This window comes from Salmo trutta, chromosome 12, assembly GCF_901001165.1.
Source record: "Salmo trutta chromosome 12, fSalTru1.1, whole genome shotgun sequence".
NCBI lineage: Eukaryota > Metazoa > Chordata > Actinopteri > Salmoniformes > Salmonidae > Salmo > Salmo trutta.
The window spans coordinates 79,452,362-79,472,823 of NC_042968.1; the positions used below are offsets into that span (position 1 = coordinate 79,452,362).

A 20,462-nucleotide genomic window follows, 5' to 3' on the forward strand; every position below is an offset into this window, starting at 1 on the left:
AGTCCTGCCCCCCGTCCCCCTCCTCCTTCCAGTCCTGCCCTGTCCCCCTCCTCCCTCCAGTCCTGCCCTGTCCCCCTCCTCCCTCCAGTCCTGCCCTGTCCCCCTCCTCCCTCCAGTCCTCCCCCCGTCCCCCTCCTCCCTCCAGTCCTCCCCCCGTCCCCCTCCTCCCTCCAGTCCTGCCCCCTGTCCCCCTCCTCCTTCCAGTCCTGCCCCATTCCCCTCCTCCCTCCAGTCCTGCCCCCTGTCCCCCTCCTCCTTCCAGTCCTGCCCTGTCCCCCTCCTCCCTCCAGTCCTGCCCCCCGTCCCCCTCCTCCCTCCAGTCCTGCCCCCTGTCCCCCTCCTCCTTCCAGTCCTGCCCCATTCCCCTCCTCCCTCCAGTCCTGCCCCCTGTCCCCCTCCTCCTTCCAGTCCTGCCCCCCGTCCCCCTCCTCCCTCCAGTCCTGCCCTGTCCCCCTCCTCCCTCCAGTCCTGCCCCCTGTCCCCCTCCTCCCTCCAGTCCTGCCCCCTATCCCCCTCCTCCCTCCAGTCCTGCCCCCCGTCCCCCTCCTCCCTCCAGTCCTGCCCTATCCCCCTCCTCCCTCCAGTCCTGCCCCCTGTCCCCCTCCTCCTTCCAGTCCTGCCCCCTGTCCCCCTCCTCCCTCCAGTCCTGCCCCCCGTCCCCCTCCTCCTTCCAGTCCTGCCCCATTCCCCTCCTCCCTCCAGTCCTGCCCCCTGTCCCCCTCCTCCTTCCAGTCCTGCCCCCCGTCCCCCTCCTCCCTCCAATCCTGCCCCGTCCCCCTCCTCCCTCCAATTTGTGGGGAGAGGGAGAGGCCCCGTCCCCCTCCTCCCTCCAGTCCTGCCCTGTCCCCCTCCTCCCTCCAGTCCTGCCCCCTGTCCCCCTCCTCCTTCCAGTCCTGCCCCCTGTCCCCCTCCTCCCTCCAGTCCTGCCCCATTCCCCTCCTCCCTCCAGTCCTGCCCCCTGTCCCCCTCCTCCATCCAGTCCTGCCCCCCGTCCCCCTCCTCCCTCCAGTCCTGCCCCCTGTCCCCCTCCTCCCTCCAGTCCTGCCCCCCCGTCCCCCTCCTCCTTCCAGTCCTGCCCCCCCGTCCCCCTCCTCCTTCCAGTCCTGCCCCCCCGTCCCCCTCCTCCTTCCAGTCCTGCCCTGTCCCCCTCCTCCCTCCAGTCCTGCCCTGTCCCCCTCCTCCCTCCAGTCCTGCCCTGTCCCCTCCTCCCTCCTGTCCTCCCCCCGTCCCCCTCCTCCCTCCAGTCCTGCCCCCTGTCCCCCTCCTCCCTCCTGTCCTCCCCCCGTCCCCCTCCTCCCTCCAGTCCTGCCCCCTGTCCCCCTCCTCCCTCCAGTCCTGCCCCCTGTCCCCCTCCTCCCTCCAGTCCTGCCCCATTCCCCTCCTCCCTCCAGTCCTGCCCTGTCCCCCTCCTCCCTCCAGTCCTGCCCCCCGTCCCCCTCCTCCCTCCAGTCCTGCCCCCTGTCCCCCTCCTCCTTCCAGTCCTGCCCCATTCCCCTCCTCCCTCCAGTCCTGCCCCCTGTCCCCCTCCTCCTTCCAATCCTGCCCCCATCCCCCTCCTCCCTCCAGTCCTGCCCCCCGTCCCCCTCCTCCCTCCAGTCCTGCCCTGTCCCCCTCCTCCTTCCAGTCCTGCCCCCCCTGTCCCCCTCCTCCCTCCAGTCCTGCCCCCCGTCCCCCTCCTCCCTCCAGTCCTGCCCTGTCCCCCTCCTCCTTCCAGTCCTGCCCCCCGTCCCCCTCCTCCCTCCAGTCCTGCCCCGTCCCCCTCCTCCTTCCAGTCCTGCCCCCCGTCCCCCTCCAGTCCTGCCCCCCGTCCCCCTTCAGTCCTGCCCCCTCCTCCTTCCAGTCCTGCCCCGTCCCCCGTCCCCCTCCAGTCCTGCCCCCCGTCCCCCTCCTCCCTCCAGTCCTGCCCTGTCCCCCTCCTCCCTCCAGTCCTGCCCATGTCCCCCTCCTCCTTCCAGTCCTGCCCCCCGTCCCCCTCCAGTCCTGCCCCCCGTCCCCCTCCAGTCCTGCCCCGTCCCCCCTCCAGTCCTGCCCCTGTCCCCCTCCTCCCTCCAGTCCTGCCCTGTCCCCCTCCAGTCCTGCCCCGTCCCCCTCCCCCTCCAGTCCTGCCCTGTCCCCCTCCAGTCCTGCCCCGTCCCCCTCCCCCTCCAGTCCTGCCCTGTCCCCCTCCCCCCTCCAGTCCTGCCCCTGTCCCCCTCCTCCCTCCAGTCCTGCCCCTGTCCCCCTCCTCCCTCCAGTCCTGCCCCCCGTCCCCCTCCAGTCCTGCCCCGTCCCCCTCCTCCCTCTAGTCCTGCCCCCCGTCCCCCTCCAGTCCTGCCCCCACCCCGTCCCCCTCCAGTCCTGCCCCCTGTCCCCCCCCCTCCAGTCCTGCCCCGTCCCCCTCCCCCCTCCAGTCCTGCCCCCCCCCCCCTCCAGTCCTGCCCCCACCCCGTCCCCCTCCAGTCCTGCCCCCACCCCGTCCCCCTCCAGTCCTGCCCCCTGTCCCCCCCCCCTCCAGTCCTGCCCCCTGTCCCCCTCCTCCCTCCAGTCCTGCCCCCACCCCGTCCTCCTCCTCTCACCGTAGTGAGTTTCTCCAGCAGGGTGAAGCGCTCCTCCCAGCCGGCGGCTAGCTTCTCAAAGGCCTCGTGGCGTTTGATCAGGCTCTCCACCTCGTCCACGTTAGAGCCCAGCTCGGCCCCCCGCACCAGGGGCTCCTGGCCTGCCAGCCATGTCTCTGCCACATATGCATCCCGGCCAAACTGCAGCACCTCCAGAACTGAGACAGAGGGACAGGAGAAAAAAATGAGTAAGCATGAAAGGACCTCTCCCTCTCTCCCCACAAACACAGTTGAAACACAAACATGCAAACACACACCCGAACAAACACGCGCTAACACACACGCGCTAACACACACCCAAACACACACCCGAACAAACACGCGCTAACACACACGCGCTAACACACACCCAAACACACACCCAAACACACACGCGCTAACACACACGCGCTAACACACACGCGCTAACACACACGCGCTAACACACACGCGCTAACACACACGCGCTAACACACACGCGCTAACACACACCCAAACACACACCCAAACACACTTGTAAGTCGCATCTGCTAAATGACTAAAATTAAAACATTTAAAATGGAATACAAACACAAACAAATGAAGAAACACCAGCACCACAGCCTGAAGTACACATACCTATCTGAAGGTGGTCCATCTTGTCCTGCCACTTGTTGTTGATCTCGTCCCTCTTGCCTTGGAGCTGGTCAAGTTTCTCCCGGATCTGAATTGAGGCAGGTCAATAACACCACATGAACAAGCTGCACAATACACACTGAGGTACAATACAAACCCCACTCACACATTGCATAAACACACCTTTGACATTGGATTTTGTCCTAATCCCTTGACTAAATTCTAGTGTGTGTGAATTGATGGTAGTGTGTATTGTACTGTATGTGGTGTAACGGTGACATGCCCAGGCCCATACCTCATCAGCTGCATAGTGGTTGTTGTTGATGAGAGAGTGTCCCATCTCATTGCAGGCGGTGAAGCTGTCTGCCCGGGTCTCGATCTCAGACTTGATGTCCTGATGGTTGGCTATAACCAGCCCTGCAGAGGACACGTCCCTGAGAGAGAGAGAGGATGGGAGGGTGGGGCGGGGAGCGGAATACATTGGTGAAAGGGATTTTACATTGGGGCCCTAACCATTGACCTTAATAAAACCAACATTGGAGAAGAACAATGACACACAACAGAGAGATGATCAGGTCTGACCTGGGGCTGTCGTGGGCGTCGATCTGCAGGTTGACCCCGTCCATCCACAGCATGAGGTCACGCACCATGTTGAAGAAGCGGAACTTCTCCACGGTGTCCAGCAGGAGGTGACGGCGAGCCTGGCCGGCCCCCAGCAGACCCTCCCAGGCCTCAGTGACAGAACGCTCACTCCGGTGGATCTCCTCAGCCTTCTCCCCAGCGTAGGCCTTCTGCAGCCGCGCTGCGTCGTCCTGCACCTGGTTCACCTGGGGACGGAGAGGGACGGGGCAGACGGGAGCTTAAAAACCATGAACCTTTTGCTCTGACAAATTGATAATATCATGTAGTGTCTGCATTAAATCTAATATTTTAGTGTGTTCAGAGTGTGTGTCATGACTTGTGTTCCTGTAAGTATCCCTGTACTCCCATTGTATGGTGCCAAATTAATTCAATTCAATGCAACTTCTTTATTGTACCTGAAGGGAAATTCATGGTGCAGTCAACAGTTAAAAGCAGCAGCCTACCTGTCCACTGAGGGCCTGGATGTCGTGCTCATAGGCATTGTGCTGTCGGTGGAGGTGCTGGACGGTGTTGAGGTCACGGCCCAGGTCAGAGGGCAGCGCCTCCTTCTTCTCCCGGACCCTCCCCATGGCCTCGCGGGCGTCCTGGTGGAAGCGGTGCAGCTCGTAGGAGGCGGCCAGCATCTGGGTGCGCGTGTCGATCAGCTCCAGCAGGTCGGCCCACGCCTCGTTCAGCCCGTCCTTCCACTCTGCCACGCTGGCGTTCTCAGGGTGACCCGACTCAATGAGGTCATCGGCCTGAGCGTTAACGGCGTCCACGCGCTCCTGGCCAATGGTGCTGGTGTCCCGAGCAAACTCCCGGAACTTGTCCCGCAGCATCTAAGGAGAGAGGGGGATTACATATGGATGAACATCATACTGACAAAGAACAAAAGGTTGTTGGTGAGCAATCAGTGTCTGTGTGTGTTGTGTTCCTAGGTGTGTGTTGTGTTCCTAGGTGTGTGTTGTGTTCCTAGGTGTGTGTTGTGTTCCTAGGTGTGTGTTGTGTTCCTAGGTGTGTGTTGTGTTCCTAGGTGTGTGTTGTGTTCCTAGGTGTGTGTTGTGTTCCTAGGTGTGTGTTGTGTTCCTAGGTGTGTGTTGTGTTCCTAGGTGTGTGTTGTGTTCCTAGGTGTGTGTTGTGTTCCTAGGTGTGTGTTGTGTTCCTAGGTGTGTGCTGTGTTCCTAGGTGTGTGTTGTGTTCCTAGGTGTGTGTTGTGTTCCTAAGTGTGTGTTGTGTTTATGTGTTACTAAGTAATTGAAGGTCACACGTTATTTGGACAGTCAGGATAGTCCATGCGTAGATGCTCTACAGATGGTCATACTAACAAACTATCTGTTGATAAGAAGCTGCTTGCTAAGGTTACAGTTAGGTTTAGAATAAGGGTTAAGGTTAGTGCTGGGGTTAGGATAAAAGTTAAGTTCAGGGTTAGGGCTAGTAGATAGTTGAAATGTTACTGATAGTCTGTAGAGCATCTACAGTAGAAAAGTGTTACTCACGGTGACATGTTCGTAGTCCTGTCCCAGCTCATGGGATCCGGCCACCACCTCCCTCTCAGCGATCCACTGCTCCAGGTCGTCCACCTCTCTCTTCAGCTGGGTCAGCCTCAGCCTCTCCTGCAGACGCCCACGACGCTCCTCAGCCAGGTCCTTCAGCCCTGCGTACAGCTTGTCCACCTGGGCTTGCCGTAGGTTGATACGCTCGCTAATAGTAGTGGCGAATAAGAGAGAGAGTCAGGCCAGTTGTCATGAGAGAGTCAGGCCAGTTGTCATGAGAGAGTCAGGCCAGTTGTCATGAGAGAGTCAGGCCAGTTGTCATGAGAGAGTCAGGCCAGTTGTCATGAGAGAGTCAGGCCAGTTGTCATGAGAGAGTCAGGCCAGTTGTCATGAGAGAGTCAGGCCAGTTGTCATGAGAGAGTCAGGCCAGTTGTCATGAGAGAGTCAGGCCAGTTGTAATGAGAGAGTCAGGCCAGTTGTCATGAGAGAGTCAGGCCAGTTGTCATGAGAGAGTCAGGCCAGTTGTCATGAGAGAGTCAGGCCAGTTGTCATGAGAGAGTCAGGTCAGTTGTAATGAGAGAGTCAGGCCAGTTGTCATGAGAGAGTCAGGCCAGTTGTCATGAGAGAGTCAGGCCAGTTGTCATGACAGGGACATTGTGACTGTAGTTAAATCATATTGTAAACTTTTAGCTTTACGTATTGAGCTATTAAAGCAGTTTTTTTAAATTGTCACACACACCGTATATGTGCAGTGAAATGCCTTGTTTTACAAGGTCAGCCACAGGCGCAAATTAGGATTAAGTGTCTTGCTTTTTCACCGTGTCGGCTCAGGTATTTGTACTAGCAACCTTCCGGTTACTGGCCCAAAGCTTACTTGGTTACTGGCCCAACGCTTACTTGGTTACTGGCCCAACGCTTACTTGGCTACTGGCCCAACGCTTACTTGGCTACTGGCCCAACGCTTACTTGGCTACTGGCCCAACGCTTACTTGGCTACTGGCCCAACGCTTACTTGGCTACTGGCCCAACGCTTACTTGGCTACTGGCCCAACGCTTACTTGGCTACTGGCCCAACGCTTACTTGGCTACTGGCCCAACGCTTACTTGGCTACTGGCCCAACGCTTACTTGGCTACTGGCCCAACCCCACATTATTAACCTGTTGTGTTCTCTCACCTCTCTGGGTGTTCGCTGGTCATCATGGTGCGGCTGCTGTTGGCCAGCTGGTGGATGGTCTGGGCGTAGTCCTCCAGGGCCTGTTCTAGTGTCTGGTGCTTCTTCACCATCACCAGAGCACTCTGCTCATCCTGGGTCACACACATCACAGATATGGAGTCAGCATCATTAAGCAAAGGATAAACAAAGCAATCGAGTGTGCAGAATGGACATCATTAGCATCATCATTAACACAGAAAGCTCTTTAACTACAGCCCGTCTTTGCTACAGCCCGTCTCTCCACTCACCTTGGCCTTGTCCTCTGACATCATGTGTAGCTCCTGCTCTCCCATCCAGGCCTCGGCCTCGGCAGCATCTGTGTAGAACTGCTGGGCGCGGTTAGCTTCCACTAGCCGGGCGTGGCGCTCATCTGTCTCAGCGATGAGCTGGGCCCAGGAGTCCCGGAGCTCCACCAGACGTTGCTCCAGAGCAGACTGCCACTCCCCGTCCACCTCCTCCTTCCCTGGGGACATACCCCGGTGGTGGGTCTGGATGTCATCAATACGGGGCTGGTGGCCCTGGATCTCCTTCTGCAAAGTCTGGGTGACAAAACAAAGGTTTAGCCAAATGCAACATCTCCTCTCCAACACTGTCCTTTCACTCTGATAGAAGTCCAGACTTCCTCCCTCATCTGTGCACCTGGTTCTTCTTGATAAGCAGCTGTACACTGGGCAGGTCCTTGCCATGGTCTGTGGAGGTGGCCAGGGGCATCCTCTCCTTCACCCACAGCTAAGTGACGGAAGAAAGTAAACAAGAATTACAAACAGGAGAAAACTGTGCAAACAACACCCATGATGATTCAGTATTAAAATCTCTGAATTTAGAGTTAGGTGGTCCCACTCACAATCTCATCCTCCAGGTCTCTGTTGAACTGGTGGGCCTCCTTGGATGCCAGCAGTTGCTGCCTCCTCTGGTTGAGGGGGTCCTGGAGCTGGGAGAAGCTGTCAGTGACTCTCCTCTGCTGGCTGTCCACCTCCACCACCGCCACACCAGCATCGTCCTGGGAGAGCGCCAGCGCCTGGGACTGCAGCGACTGCACCTCCTTCTCACGCACCTCCATCTGGTGCTCTAGCATCTACACAGAGACACGGGGAGAAGGAGAGCATGTTTGTTATTACCCTCTTTTATATTGAAGTGACACATCCATTCAAATGGTCACAAAGGAGTATGACAACTGAGGACTTGAAGTGGTAAAGATGATGCTTGGATTGGACAGTGTAATGTCACCCACCTGGTGCTTCTTGAGCAGGATGTTGACGGATGTCAGATCCTTTCCGAAGTCGTCACTCTGCAGCTGTCCTGACAGGTTCTTCAGCCAAATGTCCAGGGCAGAGCAGCTCTGGGTGAAAAGCTCCGCCCTGTTGGCATCGAAGAGGCACTGTGCCTTGGCGCGCGTAGTGCTCTCTAGCTCCTCCCACTGGCTCTGCAGGCCTTCAAGAGTCTGTTGGACAACAGGCTGCAGCTCCGGCTTTTCTGTCACCAGCACTTGGCCCTCCTAACGGGGGAGAGGGGAGAGAGGGTCAGACAGTAAAATACTGGCATACACACCTTTTCTGATTTATTTTTCCCACTTTTCCTCTCTTGAATATTCAATCCTTCATAGTCATACTGTACCTTGTCGATCTTGTCCAGCCAGTCCTTGTTGGAGGCCAGCTCAGCCATGAAGGCCTGGTGTTTCTGCCACTTGCTGTGGAGGTTCCTGGCCTCGTCATATGACATGTCCTGAGCTGTCAGCATCTTCTCATTGATCCACAGAGTCAGCTGCAGAGGGAAAGGAGAATGATATTACTCAATGACCTGTACTTCAGGTTAATTACTTTGACTACTGATTTGTCAGATTTCTGAATACAGGACAAACAGCATCTCAATAAAATGTATCACACCACCATTATTATAGTAAGAGTTAGTTGATGGTTTGTACCTCCTGTCCGTCCTGCAGGAAGTGCTGAAGTTCGCGGTTGTCCTTCAGTTTAGAAAGGAGTTCATTTGCAGCTTCCCTATTCTTCTGATGTCTCTCCTGGATGGAGTCGGCCTTCTCCTGGATCTTGTCGGAGTTGGCGTTGAGGTCATTGACCAGGCGGCGTCCAGCCTCCACCACGCCCGTGATCTTCTCCTCGCTGGCCTCCATGGTGGTCAGGAAGTCCTCGTGCTTCTTGATGGCCTCCTCTGCTCCCTGCAGGCTGGAGGGCATCTCAGTGTGGGACAGCACATACTCCTACAGAGGGAGAGAGAACTATTAGTAACTTCACCAAGATACACTATATTTGTATGTTTCTTCTCCTTCCCTGGTGTCCCGGTGCTCACCTGGCTGTTGAGGAAGCCCTCAGCCTGCTTGACGTCTCTCAGGAAGGTCTGGAAGTCAAAAGCTTGGGCCAGCAGGCTGTGGCGGTTCTCCCACATGCGGCGCAGATCTTGCCAGCCGGTGTCCAGAGCCTGCAGCCTCTGGGCCAGGAACATGTACTGGGCGTCCGTCTGGCCCTGGGTCACCTCGTCACCCACCGCCCGCATCTTCTCATAGTCCTCCTTGTAGTTGTCCCATTCGTTCTTGATGCTCTCGTGCTGGGAGAGCAGGCACTCAGCCTCTGGCAGCGAGGTGGGGATGTCCTCGGACGCCACGGCGGTCTGCGTGCGGGACAGCCAGGACTGGAAGTCATCCAGGTCCCGGAGGAATCCCTGCAGCTTACTGGCTTCGCCCAGAGACTCCTCACGCCGCTTCATGGTGGCGTTGAGCTCCTCCCACACTTCCTGGATCCCCCCCAGGTGGGCATGGATCTCCTCGGCCTGGTCCGGGTGCTCCTCAGCCAGCTTCTCTGCCTCATTTCTCAGGTCGTCCAACTTACCCTGAAAAGATATGGAAAATATACCTGGTTGTCACCAACATCATCCGACATAAAATTATACAAAGTACTGATGATCTCATTACCAGTTAATGACTCAACAATACTGATCATCTCTTTAAAATGATCTGTTGCTGTGGTTTCATTAGGTTTACCCTAAGTCTTTGTCCACCTCCATAACCGTTGACCCTGCCGTACCTGAATGGCCTCCAGGTCTCTCTCCATGCCGGTGAGTTTGCGCTGCAGGGCCATGACACCAGCCAGGTCGTTGCCCAGGCTCTCGGTGGACTCGATCACCTTGGTCTTCTCTCTCATCCAGCTCTGGATCTCGTTACACTCCAGGTGATAGTTCTGGATGTTGAGGGCCGACTCCAGGGCATGTTTCCTCTGGTCTGCCAGACGCTGGAACTCCTTCCACCTGGGGACCAGAGCAAGGGGAAGTCTCAATACCTGTTCCAAGTGCTAACTTTATACAGAGTATTGGCTGTGTATCAGATGGTATGTGTGTTTTTCATGTCCGAGACATGTCGAGTACCACTAACCTGTTGTTAAGCCGGTCTTGTGTCTGGTGGATCTGCTCTTTGCTGCGGTTGTCTGATCCCAGGAGCTGCTGGGCCACCTGGTTGACATCAGAGATACGAGTCCCCAGGTTGTTCATCTCAGGCTCCAGGGTCTCGAACCTGCGGACACACAGATACATCAGACAGTCTCATTTCGCGTCACTCATATTTCCATTGCTTTGTCTCTACAATGGAGACTAAAGGTGAAATATTAGCATGCTCAAATGTTGTTTTGATGTTAAAAAGAAGAAACCGATTCAGTTTGATATCCGCTTCATTTACAGGAGCACAGTGATCAGTATGCAGATCGATATCGATCAAGGAAAGGCCATTTAAATCATTGCCTACAGATAATGACTTTCTTCTTATAACATCATTCTAACACTCCTCCCTTATTCCTCCCTTCCTTCCCCAGCTCACCTCTGCTGCACCACCTCCAGGTCTTCCAGTTTAGTGGGGATCATTATGCCGTCCAGCCACTGTTCCTTCTCCCCCACCCACAGCTGGCAGGCGCCCGCCTCGCTGTACATGCGGTAGAGGGCCAGTGCCCCCTCCAGGGCCTGACGCCGCGACGCAGACAGAGACTCCAGCTCCTCATAGCGCTGCTCAATAGCAGGCAGACGCCCCTCCACCTACACAGACAGCAACAATCAGTCAGCTAGAAGATGCTCCTCTTACCAGTGTCAATAACAACCAGTCAGCCAGAAGATGCTCCTCTTACCAGTGTCAATAACAACCAGTCAGCCAGAAGACGCTCCTTTGACCAGTGTCAATAACAACCAGTCAGCCAGAAGATGCTCCTCTTACCAGTGTCAATAACAACCAGTCAGCCAGAAGACGCTCCTCTTACCAGTGTCAATAACAACCAGTCAGCCAGAAGACGCTCCTCTTACCAGTGTCAATAACAACCAGTCAGCCAGAAGATGCTCCTCTTACCAGTGTCAATAACAACCAGTCAGCCAGAAGACGCTCCTTTGACCAGTGTCAATAACAACCAGTCAGCCAGAAGATGCTCCTCTTACCAGTGTCAATAACAACCAGAAGATGCTCCTTTGACCAGAGTCAATAACAAGTCAAGGAATACAGAATGGGAACGATAAATAAAATATGTCTCACTTAAGCGGAGACATTGAGAGTCTGTATGTAATATGTATGGGCCAGTGTCTGTATATATCAGAGAGAGAGAGAAACAGTGGGAGAGTGTGAAGTAGTGTAGAAAGTGTGAGTTGGTTTGGTATACTGTTCCAGGGGTAACTGACCTGAGGGGAGTTTGCATGGACCGGAGGCAGGCCGAGGGCCTGCTCATGCAGGGAGTCGATGAGGGTGCGGTGGCTCTGGATCTCCTCCTCCACCTCTCTCTGCTTGCGGGCTAGGGTCTGGGTGGAGAACTCGTCGTGGCCCACCTCCTGGCTGGACACCTGGCGCAGCGTCTCCAAGATCCAGGCCTCCATGTCATTGGCGTCAGTCTGGAACTGGTGCAGGGCCACCGCCTCCTTCAGCTGCACTTCCCTCAGCTGGGATGTCTGGGGACGCAGGGAGAGAGAAGGAATCAGAATACAAACAGAGGAAATACATCAACTTCTGAAATACTATATAGTCTATATATTCATTTCGCTAGTGGACTGACTACTCTCCAGACTTGTCCATCTCCTTTTCCTTTCCCCTGCCCACTGACCTCCTCCAGGTGTGCCCACTGAGCACGTACGTCCCTGATCCTCTCAGTGCACTCTGGGGCTCCAAAGTGTCCCTCCTCCACCAGGGTCTGTCCGGCGGCGATGCTGTGGCCGAGAGGACCGTAGCGGGCTGCCATCTCATCCCTGAAGGCCTCGTGCTTACTGAGGAGGTGCAGGGCGGAGGTGAGGTCGCGGCCACAGTCTCCTCCTGACAGGATCTGCTCCTGCTCTCTGATCCAGGCCGCCTCTTCTCCCATCTCCCACAGGAACTGCCAGAGGCGCCGTGAGGCCTCCAGGCGCTCCCTCCGCTCCCCAGCCAGCTGGCCCAGCTCCTCATAGGCCCGGCCCAGCAGAGACACCTTCTCTCCCACCAGTGCCGGCTCACACGGCTTGTAGACTGAGAGAGAAAGATGGAGGAAAAATAGCTAGTTATTTAGTTAGCAGTGGAGGGGCATCCAAACAAATGTTGCATAGTAGTCAAATGTTATCTTTATCATAATTACTCAAACAGTAACAATGTGTGTATAAAACTTGTGTGCATGTCTGTAGTCTCACCCTGTTGGTCGGAGGTGAAGCGCTGAGCAGCTCTCTGGACCCCGCGGACCCTCTCTGCCTGGGCTGAGATGTCTGCCTCCACCAGGTTGTGAGTCTGCAGCAGGTCCTCCACATCATGCAGATGCTTCCCACTGTCCTGGGACTGCAGACGACCCTGGGAGAGCACATGGCAGGAAGACAGGTTAGAAACACAGTCATTCACCATGTCTGGACTATGTAGGCCTATAGTATAGTTCTGTCTGTTATCTCAGTACAGAACCTTTATATTATCATTTACATGCATGTAGCTCTGTCCTTGAGCTGTTCTTGTCTATCAATGTTCTGTGTGGACCACAAGAAGAGTAGCTACTGCATTAGAAGCAGCTAATGGGGATCCTAATAAAATACTACATTCTCTACATAGTGAAGACATGCTCCTAATGAGATGGTAATGGGAGAGAGAATTGGTAAGACATTATGGTTCCAGCAGTCACAGAGTTATAGATTAAGCAAAGCTGTCAATATCGTAAATGAGGGGCCAGCTTTCTTGGTGACTGATAAGCGAGACTTTATCTTGAGAAAACAGAGTGCTCATTAGGTATTGATGAGGCAAGGCTCCCTGAATCACAATATAATCACAATAACATGAATCTGTTAAAGGGCAATTCTACCACTTTTCAATTTCATTATCTCTAGCACAATACCAGTGTCTACATATGTGAAAACTGCACATTTCAAAAAATAAAAATAAATAAATCTAAAGTTAAAAAGTTCTACCTGACGACGTCATCAAAAATTAACCCTTTCCACTCACAGTCCCTGTAATCCCGTATAAGGGTTGAAAATGTCACAATTTGTCATTGATACAGTAAGTGCCTAAATTGGACCAGAGTGGCTATACAGTAACATGCTATACATGATGTCAGAGCTCAGGTTCTCTGCTTCTGACTGACAGTCATTATAAACTTGAGCACCGCGTGCGACAGGAAGATGTCCCCATCCCTTCCTCTACTTTTGTACATTTGTTGTCTGAGTGAGGGAAATGCTGTGAATCGAAAGGACTTAACGTGTTCTGAAAGACGAGACATTGAGGATTATAATGAATACCGCTTTGACGTCGTACAAGCAAACCACACAGCCATGAGTCCAAATGTGCACTTCACATTTCCATACTAGAATATATTTTTTTTAAATGTACAGTATCAACGTTTATGATCGCTATGTTAGATCCACAGTTAGAAGGCTGACATGAGTTATATCCTGCGTTGCCCTGAAAAGAATGAGCCTGTTTGTCGAATTGTGAAGAAAATGATTAGCAACAGAACACTCACTTGGATGACTCCATTCTATGCATAAAAATATTACGATCTGATTGTCTGAACTTAGCTAGCCACGTTGGTACTAGAATAATCTTCCAAAATGATGCACACCTAACCCAGTTTGCAATTTATAATGGAACGTTTTTGGATTGCGTGTGAGGGCTGTGTTGCAAACAAAAAACTACAAGTGTGCTTGCTTCAGTTCCTCAATGGCAAAGCTAGGAGAGCTCAAATAGCACTTTATAGTTCTTTCCTTGAGTCATAAAAGTGCATTGAAATGACTTAGGAACCGGAGAGGTGTGGCCACTTGGAGACACCAGTTAGTCCTCTCACTCACTCAATCTTTTTTATTATCTTGCGCCTACTCCAAATTTCAATGAATATTCTTATTATGTTACTGAATGTATCCAGAGTATTTTCAGATTTCGGTATTGACAAATGAAAAGTACAGTAAATGAAATGCACATACAATCAAGAGTGTCATGTTTAGATTCAGTCTTGTGTCAGGTGAACTGTTGTCCTCCCCTTTGTTCTGATCATTTCCCCATAAATCTCCAAAGTGTTCTTCAATTGCTACCATGGTCATGCATATGCTTTTTGTAGTTCTGTTAGAAGCATATTTATTTGGCCCTATCCATATAGGCCAATTTCCACAAGTGTAAGGGATTAAAACATTTTAAAAACAGTTATTTTCAAACACTGAGATTCACGGTGACGTGGGGAGCAAGAAAATACCCTCACCCTGACTAGAAACTCATTGCAGGTTTTGAAAATCACTGGTTTTCTTATTTTTAATCCTGCCCTGTGATGTCACAGAGAATTTTTTTTTTAGGACCTTTCTTCTTATCTTTTTAACCACAGGTCATACAAACACGCCATGTTCTTCAGGGGATGCGCATCTTTACCTTTCAAAATGATTCGATACGTATCTCCGATACGATACAGGAACAATACGTTTTAGTTTGAAATGATTCGGTGTGATTTGGTTTGATATCAGAATGAATCAATGCGTTTCGGTGCGATTCGATGCACTAACATTTATTGCATAAACATTTTCTATTCTAAATTCAAATCTGCTGCTGATGGAACTCATGAGCTGGGCCTCTTGGAGCTGGATCTGTTTGAGCCGACTTCTGGGTTTGTGTGTGTGTAAATGATTCATGGCTATGGTGTATGTACTATGTAGGCACCTGAGCTGAGCCATAAGGGAGACTAGGCATCTTCCAATATCAGATAAAGGAGGGGCGATGTAGCGTATGTTTTTTTGTCCCAGACTTTGGTTCTGAAATCACCATCACCCACTAATTAACCTCTCTGGGGTATGTGGGACGCTAGCGTCATAATTCAAATTTCTCAAACATACAACTATTATATCCCATTTTAAAGATACACTTCTCGTTAATCCAACCACATTGTCCGATTTCAAAAAGGCTTTACGGCGAAAGCATAACATTAGATTATGTTAGGACAGCGCCGAGACAAGAAAAACCACACAGCCATTTTCCAAGCAAGGAGAGGCGTCACAAAAACCAGAAATACAGCTAAAATGAATCACTAACCTTTGATGATCTTCATCAGATGGCACTCATAGGACTTCATGTTTACATTTACATTTACATTTAAGTCATTTAGCAGACGCTCTTATCCAGAGCGACTTACAAATTGGTGCATTCACCTATAATATCCAGTAGAACAACCACTTTACAATAGTGCATCTAAATCTTTTAAAGGGGGGGGTTAGAAGGATTACTTTATCCTATCCCAGGTATTCCTTAAAGAGGTGGGGTTTCAGGTGTCTCTGGAAGGTGGTGATTGTTACACAATACATGTATGTTTTGCTCGATAAAGTTCATATTTATATCCAAAAACCCCATTTTACATTGGCGTGTAACGTTCAGAAATGTTTTGCCTTCCAAAACTTCCAGTGAATGAGCACACCAATTTACAGAAATACTCATCATAAACGTTGATAAAATATTCAACAGTTATTCAAAGAATTATAGATACACTTCTCCTTAATGCAACCGCTGTGTCAGATTTCAAAAAAGCTTTACGGCGAAAGCAAATTTTGCAATAATCTGAGTACAGCGCTCAGATATCAAAACAAGCCATACAGATACCCGCCATTTTGGAGTCAACAGAAATGACAAAAATTACATTATAAATATTCACTTACCTTTGATGATCTTCATCGGAATGCACTCACAGGAATCCCAGTTCCAGAATAAATGTTTGTTTTGTTCGATAAAGTTCATCTTTATGTCCAAATACCTCCATTTTGTTTGCGCGTTAGGTTCACTATTCCAAATGTAAGGCACGCGCTTACTAAGTCCAGATGAAAAGTCAAAAAAAGTTATACTACAGATTGTAGAAACATGTCAAACAATGTAGAGAATCAATCTTTAGGATGTTATTATCATAAATCTTCCATAATATTGCAACCGGACGATTCCTTTGTCTTCAAAAAAAAAAAGGAACACAGCTAACGGTCAGTGAGCGCGCGCCACTGAGCTCATGTCATTTTCTCACTCATCTACTTCCAAGACCTCTTATTCTCTCCCTATTCACAGTAGAAGCATGAAACAACGTTCTAAAGACTGTTGACATCTAGTGGAAGCCTTAGGAAGTGCAAAATGAACCCTAAGTCACTGTATACTGTATAGGCAATCACTTGAAAAACTACAAACCTCAGATTTCCACACTTCCTGGTTGGATTTTTCTCAGGTTTTTGCCTGCCATATGAGTTCTGTTATACTCACAGACATCATTCAAACAGTTTTAGAAACGTCAGAGTGTTTTCTATCCAAATCTACTAATAATATGCATATCCTACCTTCTGAGCCTGAGTAGCAGGCAGTTTACTACGGGCAGGCCTTTCATCCGGACGTCAAAATACTGCCCCCTACCCTAGAGAAGTTAATTTGATATTTTTGCAGATGAAGTGTTTGTGCTAGTAATGTATCAATATTTGTGGTTTACAAATTAGCTATGACATAGCTCAGCGGACAATTTATTAGGTACAACATCCCATTCACACAAATGGTTGCTCCTACAGACAGTGGCTCACGTGGCCGTGGCTTGCTATATAAAACAGTCAGACAGGCATTGAGTTAAAGTTCGATTGAATGTTAGAATGGGCAAAACAAATGGCCTAAGTGACATTGAGCGTGGTATGATCGTCGGTGCCAGGTGCGCCAGCTCCAGTATCTCAGAAACGTCCGGCTTCCTGGGCTTTTCATGCAAGACAGTGTCTGGGGTTTACAGAGAATGGTGTGACAAACAAAGCAAAAAACATCCAGTCAGCAGCAGTCCTGTGGGTGAAAACAATTCGTTGATGAGAGGTCAAAGGAGAATGGCCAAAATCGTGCAAGCTAACAGGCGGCTACAAACAGGCACATAACACCACAGTACAACAGTGGTGTGCAGAACGCCATCTCGGAACACACAACTCGTCGGTCCTTGTCACAGATGGGCTATTGCAGCAGACGACCACACCAGGTTCCACTCCAATCAGTTAAAAACAAGAAGAAGCAGCTACAGTGGGCACTGCATAGTGTGCAGTCCGACAAGGCCTGGGGTTTTTTCGGTATGCAAAATGACTTGCAGATCAATGACTGTGAACACAGTTACATGCAGTTGGACACTGAAAGAGAGGACACATCAGCTGTCACAAAAGATGAGGTCTTTTCGGAAGGTAGAAAGAATGTACTAGGAGCAAGGCATTTTTGGGAACCGGCGATTCGTAACGTTTGAATTGATGTTCTGACCGATGCATGCTACATTTGGATCGGTTTGGGGTCCGCGGACCGATGCACTTGTATCTTAAACATCTGAATCAGCGACAGACGTGTATCGGTGAATTGTTACATCCCTAATTTTCACCTACATTTATATACACTGGTATGGTGCTGGAGATAATGAATACAGGGTTGAAAAGTGACGGATTTGCCCTTTAAGGTAGTCAGGGGAAAAGGAATCAGCTGAGGCCAAGAGCTAAGAATACACTCAGACAGACTTATTTCACCCAGTCAACCTCTGTAAACCCATTACACCCAGGAGTAGTAACCATTTTGAAAGGAGTACTAGCATGCAGAGTTGATAGTGTGAAATGTACAGGATTACAGAAGGTTGTTAATGACCAAGAGTACATATTCTACACTGGGAGAATATATAGTGTGTGCAGAGTTGACATGTTGATATGTTCCAGTACCTTCATATCTCCCATCCAGTCCATGATGTATCTCATCTCCTCCAGCAGTCTCTGCAGGTCTCGGTGTGCGTGGAGTCTCTCCCTGCGAGCGGCTAACAGCTCCTTCAGATACTCCCACAGCCGCAGCACGTTGTCCCTCCTCGCCAGCACGCGACGCACGTCATGGTAGTTCTCTGCCTCCAGCTCCCTGGCCACCGCCTCCACGGCCGCCACACGCTCCCCGTACGCCCCGATGTCCGTCTCGATGGCCTCGTGTTTACGGGTGGCGGCCTCCACCGCTCCCAGGTCCACGCCAAAGTTGTCCTGAGGGACAAGAGGACAGATTGAGGTTAGAAGCGGGAGAGGTCAGTCTGTACATTGGTCATAAACGTATATGTGATAGAAAGAGTAAATGTGTTCAAATGCATACAAGGGTATTAAATTGTCTATTAAATTGCTAAATCCACTCTCACTTCTAGAAATGACAGTGATAGCAAATTATAGTTGTAAATGCCATTAAAATGGAGATCAGCTAGCTACAGTGTGTCTGTAGTCATTTATCACTCCCCTCCACCTTACTAGATAATTAGATTGGCTGGTCTGCAGTAAACATGTCTCGTCAAAATAATGTAATCACAACCATCACTTATGATTACTGTTATCTCTGGTCTGTGGACACCTGGGAGACAAATATAACCGCCCTCCTCCTCATTGTGAATCCATTACCAGGTCTCGGCCAGGGGTGTTACCTGAGAGACGAGCCGCTGGTTCTCGCTCAGCCAGGTCTCCCTCATGGCGGCCTTGCGGTCGAAGCGAGCCGCAAGCATCTCCAGCTTCTCCTGTCGAATCAGCTCGTTCCTCAGCGCCAGCTCCCGCTCGTGCTCTGCCTTCTCCAGACGCTCCCACGCCTGCAGAGCCAATCAGAACACAGCTAGTCAGAGAGGTCCCTTAATTAAACCAGGGGTGTTATTCACGATCTTAAACACCTGCAGGGTTAACTGTTGTTTATTGAAGCTCTACTCAGGACAAGTAATGCATTTAAACAGCGAGTAACTGGAGCCCTGTGGGTGATACCTTGTTGATGTCAGAGATGAGCTTTCCCTCCCTGGGAATGTACACCTTCTGGTTGTTGGCTCTCATCTTGCTCTGGATGGTGAACAGCAGCACCTCCAGGTTGCCTTTCTCTGTGAACCTGAGGAACACCAACACAGCCAGGTCAGACACCTAACATGGAATATGTGAAGTTATGATTCCAACCTGCTAGAACATCACTCTTGTTCTTAAATTCTACATTTCCCCCCAGCGTGTCTCCCCATCTTACTTTGGGGGTTTCTCCACTGTGCGGTAGGTGTTGAAGGCCTGCAGCTGGTTCTGCACACCGTTTAGGGAGTTGGCCAGCTGCCGGTCATTCAGAGTGAGGATGGTCTGCTCAATCCACTGCAGCAGCTCTGAAGCCAGGCTCTCATAGTTCCCTACCAGCTGGTCAGCCTCAATGGCATAGTCCAACACCTGGGTGGATGGGAGGGAGAAAGAGAGGGGTTAGAGAAGCTCCAAAGACAGTGACTGGAAGACGCATGCACGCACACGCACACAAAAAATAGTTAAACAGCCATTGCACCCCACCTTGCCAACCCTCTTGCCCTCCACAGCCAGGGCCTTCATCTTGGAGAAGTAGTGGTAGTAGGTGGCCACATAGGTGATGATGGACTTCTCATCTGGCTGGTCAACGTTGACATCTGGAAAGAGAGACATTTGATCCTCATCTCCTCTCCACACACAATCACACACATACTGAGACACATACCCACACAGTCAGACACACACAGACACAAACATGCACACACACAAACTTCCAATCCCAGTCGCACACACACACACACACTTCCACACACAGTTGCACACACACACTTCCACACACAGTCGAACACATGCCCACAGAAACTGTCTCCCATCTTAACCCAGTCAATTCAACTTAAACACACATGGTGCTCATCTCTAAATGTGCCCTGATTGATGGCCCCAGAGCGTTGCCAACCCCTCACCATGTATGGACTTCCTCTGTGATGTCAGAGGGCATCATTAAGCCCTGCCCCATGGCCACATAGGCCCTATTCTCACTTAAGTTGTAATTCATTCCAGTAATCCTCCTCCCACACCCCATCCAGCTCATCCAGCTCGCCTGGTACAGGACAGGAGCACTGTGTTGGTGACAACTAGCCAGAGGGCGAGGGCAGAGGCCACATACAATCCGACACTTGTCCAGTCTGAGCTCTGACCTCCCTGACTCACCTTCTGGGTCGAGGAGTTTGGTGAGGCCTAGCTTATTCTCTGCTGTGTTGAAGGCATTCTGGAGGTTATAGTGGGCGTTGGACCGCTTCAGGGTGTCAAACTCAATCACATCCGGTCTGGACGGGGAAAACAGGTGTTGCTTTTAATGAAAGGATTCTCATGTATAAGGCGTAAAGACAGCATCCTAACCACTACAGGTTGAGTTCATCAACACGTCGCCATGATTTGTACATTCTAAGATGTGTAGGCAAAGTCAACTTCAACATTGTTCCACTGATTCAGAGCGACCCCATTCTAATCAGATAAGGAAAATGGCAGTGACAGAATGTACATGATTGCCTTGTAGCTCATTCAGTCCACATTTCAAACTACTCGTACTTTGAGTCTCAAGTGAGCAATATACACTAGTTGCAGGCATACATTCAAATGTGCCAGTATTTGACTGATGAGCATCATCCATGGGCTTCCATTTGTTACAGTTGTTGTCATGTTAAAAATCAGACAGTCTAGGTGTCTGAGTCCCACCGTAATGCAGTAGGAGTCAC

General features: G+C 51.2%; 1 protein-coding gene across 6 annotated transcripts in view; it reads right to left on the reverse strand.

Moving 5' to 3' along the window:
* Positions 1-20,462, reverse strand: part of LOC115204318 (spectrin beta chain, non-erythrocytic 1) — a 105,221-nt gene that overhangs the window by 12,273 nt on the left and 72,486 nt on the right. For all 6 annotated transcript variants that reach the window (XR_003880348.1, XM_029769787.1, XM_029769786.1 and 3 more), the window contains 26 exons: positions 19,918-20,033; positions 19,252-19,364; positions 18,950-19,137; positions 18,703-18,820; positions 18,378-18,536; positions 17,650-17,952; positions 12,142-12,295; positions 11,589-11,983; positions 11,173-11,436; positions 10,334-10,545; positions 9,896-10,033; positions 9,552-9,771; positions 8,821-9,357; positions 8,438-8,731; positions 8,131-8,277; positions 7,748-8,011; positions 7,361-7,591; positions 7,156-7,245; positions 6,765-7,055; positions 6,478-6,608; positions 5,306-5,510; positions 4,274-4,648; positions 3,771-4,015; positions 3,484-3,622; positions 3,192-3,276; positions 2,556-2,752 (listed from right to left, as the gene is read on the reverse strand). Coding sequence is in view for 5 of the 6 variants with exons in the window: in XM_029769787.1 (XP_029625647.1) it covers positions 2,556-2,752; positions 3,192-3,276; positions 3,484-3,622; positions 3,771-4,015; positions 4,274-4,648; positions 5,306-5,510; positions 6,478-6,608; positions 6,765-7,055; positions 7,156-7,245; positions 7,361-7,591; positions 7,748-8,011; positions 8,131-8,277; positions 8,438-8,731; positions 8,821-9,357; positions 9,552-9,771; positions 9,896-10,033; positions 10,334-10,545; positions 11,173-11,436; positions 11,589-11,983; positions 12,142-12,295; positions 17,650-17,952; positions 18,378-18,536; positions 18,703-18,820; positions 18,950-19,137; positions 19,252-19,364; positions 19,918-20,033 (5,611 nt within the window). In the remaining variant the exon portion in view is untranslated. The remainder of the gene's footprint in view (positions 1-2,555; positions 2,753-3,191; positions 3,277-3,483; positions 3,623-3,770; positions 4,016-4,273; positions 4,649-5,305; positions 5,511-6,477; positions 6,609-6,764; positions 7,056-7,155; positions 7,246-7,360; positions 7,592-7,747; positions 8,012-8,130; positions 8,278-8,437; positions 8,732-8,820; positions 9,358-9,551; positions 9,772-9,895; positions 10,034-10,333; positions 10,546-11,172; positions 11,437-11,588; positions 11,984-12,141; positions 12,296-17,649; positions 17,953-18,377; positions 18,537-18,702; positions 18,821-18,949; positions 19,138-19,251; positions 19,365-19,917; positions 20,034-20,462) is intronic.